Raw genomic sequence first — 13,295 nt, 5'->3', positions numbered from 1 at the left:
GAGGTGAAACCCATGCATTTTTAGGATGTGTGCGGTGACTTGTGCAAGCTTGCAAAGTGAGGCACCCGGTAAATCTGTTTTCAGGGACTTAGTTGTTTTCACCAAATCTGGGATATTTTAGTTCATGATGCCATATGTTCAGCTTGTTTCCTAGTGATCCGTGCCTCTTTTGAGGATGATCAGTAAAGAAGTTTTGTTAATAATGTTATGCTCTATCCATCCATGTCTTTGTTTGCAATTATGGAGCACCATAGCTTGAGTCAATCGAGCTCTACTTTTGCTTCGTGGTGAATATAGGCAGATCGTCAACTTGTTTGTGATTTTGCCGGCGTTGTTGTAGTTGATCCGTGCATGCTATGCCATTGTTCTTGCCATGTATAGCTTGTATTTTGTGCCTTCTTAATGTATGTATGCTTGCCTTTCTGTGACTTGCACCATGGTGAGTGCATCGAGATCGTTTACATGCCTTCGTGAGTTCTATTTCAGCATGTCTCAGTTTTCACTAAGTCTGAAAACTGATTGTGTTTTAGCTATGTTCGTGTGCCCGTTAATATATTTTGTGAACCCTTTTGGCCCCAGGTCACTTTGGGTCTTTTGTTAAGCTTGTTGAGTAGCTCCATGCCATGTTATTACTTGTCATGTTCAGGTCATTTATCATGTTGTTTTGCTGCTCCGAAGAGGGCTTCGTGATCTGAAATTTCAGACTAGTGTTAATTTCACTAAGTCTGGAATCTGTTTTGCATTTGCGTTTTTGCCATGCTTGTTTGAACCTTCTAATGTAGGAAGTGGCCATGGCTCAGTGCTAGTATTTTGTTAAGCATCTTGTGGGCATCCCTGCCATGTATTTTGTTGTCATGTTTGGTGGCTGTAGCATGTTCATTTCATTGCATTTAGATGCCTATTTGCTGTAAATCGCAGACCGGTGTCATATCTTAAAACGCTTGCCATTTCCAAACCGTAACTCCGATTCCAATGATCTTTATATCGTTTTCAAGAGATTTCATCCCCTCTATCCAGTGGCACCCTTGGAATTCCAAGTTGAGGCCAGGTTCATGCATTTCCTGTCATATCTTGCATTTTGCATCCCGCATCGCATCCCGCATAGCATATCATCATTTCATCATATTGCTTGGTCTTGCACGTGGTTGATTGTATCCTTGTTGCTTGTTTGTCTTGTTTGGGTAGAGCCGGGAGACGAGTTCGCTACCGAGGAGCCCGTTGAGTTTGCTTGTGAGAATCCAGTCAACTCTGACAACTGTGCAGGCAAGATGATCATACCCTCGAAATCACTACTATCTTTGCTATGCTAGTTTGCTCGCTCTTGCTATGCCAATGCTATGATGCCTAACTTTTGCTTGTCAGCCTCCTAATTGCCATGACAACCTCTAACCCACCTTGTCCTAGCAAACCGTTGATTGGCTATGTTACCGCTTTGCTCAGCCCCTCTTATAGCGTTGCTAGTTGCAGGTGAAGTTTGGAGGCCGTTCCTTGTTGGAACATCATTTATTTTTCTTGTTGGGGATATCATTATATTGCTATGTTATCTTAATGCATCTATATACTTGGTGAAGGGTGGAAGGCTCGGCCTCTCGTCTAGTGTTTTGTTCCACTCTTACCGCCCTAGTTTCCGTCATATCGGTGTTATGTTCCCGGATTTTGCGTTCCTTACGCGGTTGGGTTATAATGGGAACCCCTTGATATTTCGCCTTGATTAAAGCTTTTCCAGCAATGCCCAACCTTGGTTTTACCATTTGCCACCTAGCCTTTTCTTTCCCTTGGGTTCTGCAGACTCAAGGGTCATCTTATTTTAACCCCCCCCCCCGGGCCAGTGCTCCTCTGAGTGTTGGTCCCACTGAGCGATGTCCGAGGCTACCAGGGGCAACTCTGGGCTGGCTTACCCGACGTCTGGCTCATCTGAGTGTGCCCTGAGAAAGAGATATGTGCAGCTCCTATCGGGATTTGTCGGCACATTCGGGCGGTGTTGCTGGTCTTGTTTTAACCTGTCGAATTGTCTTGTTGTACCGGGTTGCCGAGTCTGATCGGTGTGTCTCGGGCGGAGGTCTATTCCTTCGTTGACCGTGAGAGCTTGTCATGGGCTAAGTTGGGACTCCCCTGCAGGGATTGAACTTTCGAAAGCCGTGCCCGCGGTTATGGGCAGATGGGAATTTGTTAATGTCCGGTTGTAGATAACTTAAACCTTAATTAATTAAAATGAATCAACTGTGTGTGTTACCGTGATGGCCTCTTCTCGGCAGAGTCCGGGAAGTGGACACGGTGTTGGAGTAATGCTTGCGCAGGTTGCTCTTCTAGATTCTCGATCGCGCTTTGCCTCCTCTTCTCGCTCTCTTTTGCGTATAAGATAGCCACCATATATGCTAGTCGCTTGCTGCAGCTCCACATATATTTGTCTCATCCATTCCTATAAGCTTAAATAGTTTTGATCACGAGGGTGCGAGATTGCTGAGTCCCTGTGGCTCACAAATACTATAATTCCAGATGCAGGACCAGGTGATTTCGCTCCAGGTGACGAGTACGAGCTCAAGTGGGAGTTCGACGAGGACTCTCAACGTTATTATGTTTCCTTTCCCGATGATCAGTAGTGGTGCCTAGTTGGGGTTTGATTCAGGGCCTTGTCGCATGTTGGGTTCTTTTCTATTTTGGCGTCGTAGTCGGGCCATGAGTGATTGTTTGATGGATGTTATTTCTGTACTCTGATGTGAGGTGGCGAGTGTAAGCCAACTATGTATCTCCCCCTTTTATTACTTATTACATGGGATGTTGTAATGGTTGCCTGACTTGCGACATTGCTTTCAATGCGGTTATGTCTCTAAGTCGTGCCTCGACACGTGGGAGCTATAGCCGCATCGAGGGCGTTACAGTCGTTTACACGACATGTACTCGGCAACCTTCAAGCGGAAGCCCAACAAGGGTGTCGGCCACGGCCTACCTAAACACTCAAGTCTCTAGTCCAGGTTTATCGCCTATCCAGGTTCCATCCGCAGGGAGTCCGGCCGAGGTTTCCACATATGGCCCCGAACGATGTGAACAGGGTTCCCGAGACACCAAACGGGTGACTCGGTACACTGTGCCACGGTGTATCTACCGCATCATAGCCCACCCCTAGGGTCAGCGCTACGCACGGCTGCCAACACATAAACCTACAAACACCATAAACTAATTGCAACTCCTGGACAGAGTACTAGGGTGATTAAGAAGTCGAGAGGGTCAATTAAGGATCCCAATGCATGGTAGTAGCTGATTCTTAAATCACACATACAGATCTCAGTTCTTAGGGACGGCCTCAATGAAACAACCCACCATGTACTCCAACATGGCCTCTCATCAATACCTTTACCAAATCATGTTCAACACATCCCTCACATTACCGACATAATCATTTCACTCTAGCCCATCACCCAGGAGTGGGTGACCGACCCAGGGCGGCAGAACGGCGAGGGGAGGAAGCAGGGCGGCGAGCAGCTGCGTGGCGCGCGCTGGTGCCGGCGTCGAGCACCTGGCTGCCTGCCTGGCCGAGCCAAGCAGCTCGCTGGAGCGGTGGCTGGGCTAGGCCGGCAGGTGGGCTTGCCAGGTGGGCGCCGGGTAAGCCTCTGCTTTGCTTTGTTTTTCTTTTTCTATTTTTCTGTAAGTTTGTGGCTTTATTAAAAATAGTTAGGCACTTACAAAAATCCTGAAAATAATCATAGGCTCTGTTTAGATTATTTCCAACAGCCCACACTTATTTCCAGAATTATTTGAGCATTTAAAATGTTTTATAGCATTTAAATGCCCAAATGCAAATATTATATGGATTAAGCCAATGACCTTAAGATGTCCTAGAAAAATGTGCACCATTTTTGTCGAAGATTTTAACCCAAAACAAAAAGGGTGGACTTTTTAGAAGGGCATTTCAGGTTCATTGAAAAAGTTTTTAGTAAACCCTAGTTGTTCCAGGGGGATGTTGGGGGTTCTATCATCCCCATTTCATCTTTCTGGGAAATTTAAACATGATGCAATCACTCTAATGCATGAACTAGCTAGGGTGTGACAAGATGCAAGCGACAGAACGAGATGCAAGTTTGTGAGGAGCGGAGTCGGCAGTGCTAGGACAGCAAAAGGCACCCGAAAATATGCAAGCCATCATAAGATGGGGGCGTACAGAAGAGAAGATGGTCAGGTGCATAGTTTCACCGTGGACGGCAGGGGCGAAGGTTAATGGGAAGTGAAGCAGTAGCGAGTGCGTCTGGCCAGAAATGACGCGGCACATTAGCATGGAACAGGAGCGTGCGAACGCAGTCGTTCAAAGTGCGAAGGACGTGTTCACCTCAACCGTTCTGCTGTGAAGTATACAGGCATGTGAGACGAAAAATTGTGCCGTGGTGTGACAGAAAAGTGTGGGACGCAAGGTTGTCGAACTCTTTTCCATTGTCAGTCTGAAGAGCAAGGATGGGACGCCCAAACTGCGTGCTGACATATGAGTAAAAAGTCGTCAAAGTGGAGAGTGCATCCGACTTTCCTCGTAAAGGAAACGTCCACACATAGTGAGAATAATCATCAAGGATAACCAGATAATATAAGTAGCCCGAGTTAGTAGGAACAGGAGAGGTCCACACATCGCTATGAATCAACTGAAAAGGAAAAGAAGCTATGGTGGTGGAGTTATTAAACGGGAGGCGAACATGTTTGCCGACACGACAGGCATGACATGTGTGATCCTCTATCTTATGACAACTGAAACTAAAACTCCTAAGAATATGACGAAGTGTGACGGGGTTGGGATGACCCAAACGAGCGTGCCAGAGATCGACGCCAGCGGAGAGAGCAACCGGTGCGGTGGAGGAGGAGGACGACGAAAGCACCGGATAGAGCTCGTCGAGGCTATCACATCGGCGAAGTACCATCCTGGTTCGAGCGTCCTTGACACAAAAACCAAGCTCGTCAAATTCAACAGAAACAGGATTTTCATGAGTTAAACGAACGGAAATAAGGTTCTTAATAAGATGAGGTGACACAAATATGTTAGACAAAGTAATAGGCATGGAATTAGAAGGAAAAGAAGTGTGCCCGACATGTGTGATGGGAAGTGTGGAACCATCACCGACAATGATGCGGCGGTCGGTGGTGACAGGAGTGAAGGAGGCAAGATTACCAGGATGAGCAAACATGTGAGTCGTAGCCCCGGTGTCCATGTACCAATCACCGCCTCCAGTGTAGTTGTTCGGCGTAGGCGCGGTGTGCAGCGCGGCGAGGAGCGCCGGATCCCAGGGTGCCGGCGGCAGGGCCGGTGAGGGCGGCGGCGGGGCCGCAGGGAGCCTGTAGGCGCCGCTCAGCTGTGACAGGGGATAGCCGTCGTACGGCTGCGGAGCCGCGTAGTGCGCCTGATGTGCCGGCGAGCGCGATACGGGAAGGGTCGGTGCAGGAGCCCCCGGAACCGGCATGGTGTAGGCATGAACAACACCGCTCCACGGGTTGTAGCCGGAGGCCCACGGAAGGGGCACTTGGAACTGCTGCTGCTGTTGACGGGGCTGGCCGGCGCCCTGCGGCTGCTGCTGCTGACCGCCGCGGCGGCCCCCACCGCGCTGGCCCCCGCGGCGCCGTTCAGCGGGAGGGGCGGGACGGGCGGGCGGCCCATAGGGCAGCGGAAGCAGCCCCGGCTGCTTGGTGGCCGGGTACGACGGTGGCGCCGAGAACGGCGCCGGGTGGCGCTGCGGCGGGGGCGCGACCGGGGCGGATGGAGGCACCGAGGGCGGTGTGGATGGCCCGTGCCTTTACCTGCTTCATCCGCCGCTCCTCCAAGCGGAGGTACGCAATGAACTTGGCGAAGGATGAGTTGGGGATGAGGCTGAGGTTCGTCGCGGTGTTGCCGAAGTCTTTGTTGAGCTCGACGGTGAGCGTGCTGAGGAGATCATCATCGATCTTCGCGCCAATATCGCAGACCTCGTCAGCGAGAGTCTTCAGGCGGCGACAATAGTCATCGACGGAGGTGTTGTCCTAGTGACACCCAAAAAACTCTTGCTGCAAAAAAACGTGATGCTGGAGCTGGTTGTCAATGAAGAGCCCGTTCAGCTTGGTCCACATGGCGCATGCATCGTCACCGTCTGCCACGACCGTCTGGAAGAGGTCTGACGAGATGGTGAGAAAGAACCACCGGATGATGGTGGTGTCGATGGTGGACCAGTCATAAAACTCAGGGATGAGGCTGGAGTCGACAGTGCCGTCAAGGTGGTCGATGAGATGATGCTCCCGGAACACGAGGGAGAAATACGTCTTCCACGTGTAGTAGAAGAAATCCACCTGGAAGAGATGAATCGGCACTCACTCAAAGATGTTCAGGTTACGGATGTCGTTCACGTCGGGAGGGTTGACGTCGGCGGATGGGTTGGAGTTGGTGGACACGGAGGAGATGACGGACGACATGACGAAGACGAGACAGCGCGGTTGTTGCGACGAAAGCTGAGAGGAAGGGGACGGCTACGGCACGGGGCGGCAGCGGCGGCACTGTGTAGCGGCGGCGCCTGCTAGGTGGAGCGTCTCGGAGGCAGTGATCGTGGGCGGCGTGGCGCTTCGGTGCGTTGGCGGCGATTGATCTGGTGGCTTGCGGGGCTAGCTAGCGATTGATCTGGTGGCTTGCGAAGGGATTGATCTGGTGGCTTGCGTAGCTAGCTAGCGATTGATCTGGTGGCGGGCGGCGTTGGCGGCCAGCAATTGTGAAGCTTCCGGATTGGGCTAGCGATCGGGCCGCGTTGGTGGCTACCGAGTGAGGCGGGTGGGACGCGGGGCTAGCGGGCGATCGGGGCAGCACGCGAGCGGCGGCCGGCGCGTTAGGCGCGCAAGCAGCGGTGGTTAGGTGGCGGCGGCGGTGAAAGATTAGGGGTTAGAACTTAAAAACTGATACTATGTACGAAATTATAATTGCATGATGTATTGCTCCTGTGCATAGACATGTATATATGATATATAAAGGTGGATCATGAATTTCAACTATACAAGAAACTAGAAGACGGACCCAATACACAATATGCACATAATACATATACTCAACATTGAGAACATCACAGGATTGCTTTGGCTCGTCCACACAAATGATACTTCTTTCTTTAACAATTTCGTGAGAGGTCTCTTAATTATTGTAGGTCTCCTAATTATGTATATACAGGATGACTCACATCTTGACCGAAGCCATGTAGAGCATAAAAAGCAAAGAGAAAGGATTTGTTCATCACTTTAAGCCAAAAGATAGAAATGAAGTTGTTCCCATAGAATAAGATTAGATCCCGCAAGTGAGCTACTTACCGAAGCTTACAAGAAGCAAAGTTGAAATGAAAGCTTTCCCACCACAGCATCCAACTCTTCTCTTCCGTAAGCAAAGGGGCTTTCAACCAAAAATGCCAAACGGAGACCGAGCTTTATGAATGCCTTTATTTGAAAACTTCAAAATTCAAACTTTTTAGTTTCAAAAAATTTTAAAAATAAATACACATATACCAAGATACATTATGTACATGTGTGCAAATTTTCAGGTCAAAATACATTAAAATGTGAGCTACACAAAAAAGACAAATTTGAGGCTTTTTATCATATGTACTGTTCATCTTTAAAGTCCATGATTTTTTTTTGCAGCTCGCAATTCAAGGTATTTCATCCTGAAATTTTTCACACATACACTTCTACATCCTTGCATACATGTGTATTTTTTCAGAATTTTTTGAAACTGAAATTTATGAATTTTAAATTTTTCAAAATAAAGGGCTCCATGGAGCTCAGTCTCCAAAATGCCCTACTCGCTTTCAACGAGACAGGGAGCTGTACAATTTCCATAAGTATAGATAAGCACGAACTCCATTATATCTGGTTTGGGCTTGGGACTTGAAGTCATAGCGGCACGGATATCAATGAATGTTGCAACCTTCAGATTTGTATATTCATAAGGCAGTGACACTGACAAAGCAATGTTACATTGCTGGTGTGTGTTCAACATATCAAGAACTTGTGAGTTCCAGTTAAGGACGTCAAACGTCAAACTATAAGCTTTCTCAACTACTCACTCCGTTCCAAAATAGACGATCCAACTTTGTACTAAAGTTGAGTCATCTATTTTGAAACGGAGGGATACATGCTATTGCGTCTTACTCCCTCTGTAAACAAAAATATAAGAGCGTTTAGATCACTATTTTAGTGATCTAAATGCTCTTATATTTCTTTACAGAGGGAGTACTAATGAATATTCAACTGTTCCATTACTAAGAAAATAAACATATATATGTAACTTGTACATTCCTATCATTTTATTCTGAAAATGGATAGGTACGTCAACACACGAAATCAATGATCTAGTAACTCAGTATAGTAAACCTGTGGCAGCCTCCATCCTAATAACTCTTAGGCAACCAAATAATTTGCATAGCCTGAAATTTGTAAGTTCCTGGTTCGCAAAATTGAATCTGTCTGAAATTAGCAAAAGGAGCTTTCCCTAGCCCATTAAGAAGATGACACGGTAAACAACAACAATGGTCATGGACTGCAAAGCAACCACTTCAAGACACCTGACAATATTTGCTATAGACACCTACCTATATGAAAGCTAATTTGATCCTTTTGTTATAACATGATTATTTTGGTCAAAATAAAATTTTCACATTGTGGGGCAATTTGCACTTCTCAAATATGCATATGGTCTCTGGAGAGATTCGATCATACAGGCAAAATTAACTCGTTATACTGCAGAACCACACTAGTGTTAGAAATTTGCAACATTACAACTGTCGGGCACACTTCTACAAAGGCAATTAGACAGCACTGACATCTTCAAGCATAAAGCAGAGGCCAAATATACGATGTTCCAGAACCTATGTTGTGAATTGTGATTAAGCATAAAATTAAGACAAGGCACGCAAGAGATGTTCAACAAACACTATAAATACTAATGAACATTACGCCAAAGTGCGAAATAGCATCACCATCTATGCAAAAGATCTGTGTCTTGGATATAATATTTTATCTTAAGATCATAGCAATATCATGATGTTACAAACACAGTGACGGTTTCAAACCACAAAGTGAACTATTAAAGTTCAATACAATATATGATATACAATACATATCAAAGAATATACTGTGTGTGAAGATGCAATGATGTGCTTCATAACACCAAAGTTGTAAATTATTACCCCCAAAGCCACAAGTATAGTAGAACAATTTGAAATAACTCACAGTTTCCATGTCAAGGATGATTACAGTGGTGGTACATAAGGGAACTTGACAAACATCCCTAGTCAGCCATTTTGTTCAATCGATGAATCATACTCCTGGCAAGACGATTCCCAGGGTCAATCTTCAGAACCAAACGCAGGTCCTCAGCCCCAAGCCTATATTTCTCACTGCTCTCATATAAGAGAGCACGTTGCACTAGCACTGTCACATTGTCCTTATCTTGCTCAAGCACCTGCACAGTACAAACCAGTATAACTAAAAGTGGGGAGATCTACTATTAGGTAGAGGTGCCATTGTAATACCTTCGAACAGTCAGCAATAGCCTTCTTGTACTCGCCGACCTCCTTGTAGGACGAGGCCCTTGATGACAACACCTCTGCAATACCAGCATTTTTCCCAGTCTTCTCGATGAGCAGAACAGCCCAAGACAACCATTTGATAGCATCAGCATACTGCCCACCCTTGTAATTATCCATTCCTTTTGCCTTAGCAGCAGATGCCGTCAACCCAGACGGTGGTGGCGGTAATCCCTCCAGCTCTGTGGTTGTGCCACTGCTATCACCACCACCAACATACTCCGACTCCACGTCCACCCAACCATCCATCTCACCAAACATGTCACCGCCACCATTACTCGCCGCAGAAGCAGTTGGTGCAGATGCGGACGAAGGAAACAGCGTGTCAAAATGATCCACGCCAGAGTTCACCGCTGCAGAAACAGGCGCTGGAGCGGGTGCAGGCGGAGGCGTAACATTGGAAGGCTTCGTGGCACCAGAACTCTGGAAGCCACTGGATCCAGCGCCGGCTTTCTGGAAACTACTGAATTCAGCGTTGGCGCCCGAACTCACGCCCTGAAACACGCCAAATCCCTGATCCAATTTGGCCGAACCTGCCTGCTTTGCAGCATTCATAGACCCAGGCTTCGCCGCGAAGGGATCTATGGAGCCGAACGGATCCTTCTTCTGCGCCATGGGCTGTGACGCGGTCGCCGGCGCCATGCCCGCCGGCTTCATTGGCCGGCCACCAACCCCATAACTACCAGAAGCTATCGGTGCCCCGGTGGTTTTCGGGAGCGTGCTCGCCATACCGCCCATCGAGAAGGAAGAGCTGTTGGTCCTAGGATTAGCGCTTGAAGGCTTGGAGGGCTGGGCCGCTGCTGATCTGAGGGGCGCGTTGGACTGGGCTCGGGTGGATCCAAGCGCCGGCCCGAGGAGGTCGCTGAAGAGGTTGGGGTTGTTGGACTGAGGGAGGCCGATGCCGGAGGAGGGCGCAGTGGCGGACCAGCTCCGGCCGGAGATGTCGCCGACCATGGACACAGGCCCGGATCCGAGCGCCGCGGCGGCAGACGGGGATGGCTGATGAGTCCAGGACGTCTTCACCGGCTGGTGTGACCATGTGTTTGTGGTGGTTGGCCTCGGTGAAGGGTTGGTGGCGCCGCCTGGCCTCTGGTCGCGGAGGGGGCGGGAGGTGGAGGAGCGGGAGGGGTTGGCCCCGAAGTCAAACTGGTAGGAGTCGAAGGAGGTTGTGATGGGACGGGAGGAGGACCGGTCGCCGGAGTAGGAGTTCATTGTGGCCGGAGACGGGAAAGATCTGCGAGGAGAGGAGAGACGAGGCGATGGGGGTGGCTCTCTCGTCTTATTTTTTTTATTTTTGTTCTTTTCTGGTGCTTCGTTGTTTCAGTGGAAGCTGCGGTGGGAGCATTATAGTGCCAGCAAGTGCGTTGTCGGGCCTGGTTGGGCCTCGCTTTATCTTATGGTAGGTAGGTAGTTAAAGCGCGTGAACCACCAGGGTGGCCGGCACCCGGGCTGGGCCGTAAATGCTACTAATTTTCACCTTTTTTCTCTTATATTTTTTAAAACCACTTGAGCTTACTCCTACCCCTTAAAAAAACTTGAACTTATTCCTCTCTGGTTAAATGATGTAACTATTATCGTGTTCCAATAAAGGTAGAAGATCTTTGTTAAGAAAAGAGAGTGAACATATCCACTCTGGTGCTTTCCTTGTGCGGCGCACTCTATGTCGTCTTGTATGCGCTCATGTTATCATTCAACCTTGGCAAGAAAAGGCATATAACAAGACTTTGGGATGTGGCGTGTGTAGGAGATGGTCGGATAAAGATAAGGAGTCTCAAGAGAGGGTGCAACAGCCCAAAGTAGTACCCTATTAAGTTGTTGCTTGTTATTTTATTTTTTGCATTATCATGCCATCATATCATCATGCATTAAACTTGAATTAAGTATATTTAAACCCGAAATATTGAATTACTCCAAACCTAATTTAATTTTGCCTTTTCATTTAATAAGGAAAATTTCACCATTTCCCTTTTTGGTGTTTGGTAATACACTAGTAGAAAAAAGGGCCTAATGTTCAGCTCATTAGTCTCGGTTTGTATTTAAGCCGGCACTAATGTGATCATTAGTGGCGATTCCAACGGCTAGGCGGGCCACTCTCATTAGTACCGGTTCGTGGCGAACCTTTAGCACCGGTTCGTGGCACGAACCGGTGCTAAACAGAGTGGTGGCAGGATGTTGTCAGTCTGGGGCCCCTTCAACACCTTTAGTACCGGTCCGTGCCACGAACCGGTACTAAAGGTCATTCTATATAAACCCTTCGTCCACCCGCGATCGAGCTCGCTCTGTTTTTCCCATTCCCCTCTCCTCTCTGTTCTTCCCCTCTTCCTCGAGCTCATCACACATTTTGCCCAAATTTTGTCAAGATTTGAAGGCCCCCATCCATTCCTGATCACAAAGGTAAGAAACTTTGTCATTTTCATCTCTCATTGCTAGATTAGCCCTTGCAATGCTTTATATAGTGATTAATTTGTGGGTTTTAGTACTTTGGGAGGAATTATATGTGGTAGTTTATTTGATTTATATGCAATCTGAGCTCAAAATAACTCTTAGTTTGCATATGTAGGTGTGGTTTACTTAGTGCCTTCCCGTCTCTGTCCTAACCACCGTCGATCGTCCGTACCGTCCCATCGTCGGCACCACTTTATGGTGAGCCTCTTGTTCTTATCTTTTTTATATAAAAAATCATGTTTGTGTGGTTTAGATATATAGTTACTTGTATAATTATCTTACTCGTACATTGTTTGTTATTCATAGTGCCATGGTTTTGATATCCGTCCCCGTCAACCCTCGTCCGAGTTATGATTCGGATGTGGTATATTCTTTTTTATAACTATTTGTTGCATTTCGTGTTTATGACAAATTATGCCCATCAAGTTGACATAGATATTTTTATCTAGGAGGTATTTGAGCCGGAAATTCCAACCGACCCAATTGTCGAGAGGTTAAATTTAGTTGAAAGAGAAAACGAGTATTTGAAAGAAAAATTGAAAAGAATTGAGGGGGAGAAGATGGAATTGGAGTTGCATGTTGCTGATCTCGTCGATGATCACAAGATCAAGATGGAGAAAATGCGCTTGAAGATTAGAAAGATTAAAAAATATGCCATTGATAGTGAGGCTTGGTATCATTATGTTGTTGGATCAATTGTTACCTTAGTTGCGATCTTGATCGCATTTTTTGTTGCATTTAAATGCTTTAGCTAGAGAGTTATTTGTATGTTTGTTTTATGAGAATAAGTGTTGTATGAACTTGTATTAATTTGGTCTATTCGGTGTTGTGTAATGAAGATGAGCCGGCAATGGATGTACGATGACCGATGCTCTCCCCAGTTCGTTGATGGTGTGCATACTTTTCTGCTTGCGGCTGAGGCAAACAAGCGGGCGGATGGTTTTATGCCTTGTCCATGTGTTGTCTGTAAGAATGATCACAATTACTCTAACTCAAGAACCATTCACGTCCACCTGTTTGAGTCTGGTTTCATGCCCCACTATAATGTTTGGACCAAGCATGGAGAAAGAGGGGTTATGATGGAAGACAATGAAGAAGAAGAGGACGACGAGAGCTATCCTGGCCATGGGTTCTCTGAATACGATGATACAACAATGGGGGGAGAATCTGAGCCGGCAATGCAGGAAGAAGCTTAGCCGGCAATGCGGGAAGAAGCTGAAGAAGAGGCATCAAATGAGCCAGCTGATGATCTAGGTCGGGCCATTACCGATGCAGAGAGAAACTGCG

General features: G+C 47.3%; 1 protein-coding gene across 1 annotated transcript; it reads right to left on the bottom strand.

Moving 5' to 3' along the window:
- Positions 1–9,033: 9,033 nt before the first annotated feature.
- LOC125551718 (mucin-5AC-like) lies at positions 9,034–10,894 on the bottom strand. The gene is made up of 2 exons (XM_048715014.1): positions 9,510–10,894; positions 9,034–9,439 (listed from the first exon to the last, which is right to left on the bottom strand). Exons 1-2 carry the CDS (start codon positions 10,773–10,775, stop codon positions 9,266–9,268), a joined length of 1,440 nt encoding a protein of 479 aa, XP_048570971.1. The 5' UTR covers positions 10,776–10,894; the 3' UTR covers positions 9,034–9,265.
- Between the last annotated feature and the right edge of the window lie 2,401 nt (positions 10,895–13,295).

This window comes from Triticum urartu, chromosome 4, assembly GCF_003073215.2.
Source record: "Triticum urartu cultivar G1812 chromosome 4, Tu2.1, whole genome shotgun sequence".
NCBI classification, from domain to species: domain Eukaryota; kingdom Viridiplantae; phylum Streptophyta; class Magnoliopsida; order Poales; family Poaceae; genus Triticum; species Triticum urartu.
This window is presented reverse-complemented; position numbering and strand designations above follow the sequence as displayed.

Excerpts from the sequence above, each read along its gene's own strand:
- LOC125551718 (XM_048715014.1), bottom strand. The coding sequence starts at position 10,775 with ATGAACTCCTACTCCGGCGACCGGTCCTCCTCCCGTCCCATCACAACC. Across the intron at positions 9,440-9,509 it reads CTATTGCTGACTGTTCGAAG|GTGCTTGAGCAAGATAAGGA; the intron begins GTATTACAATGG and ends TGTACTGTGCAG.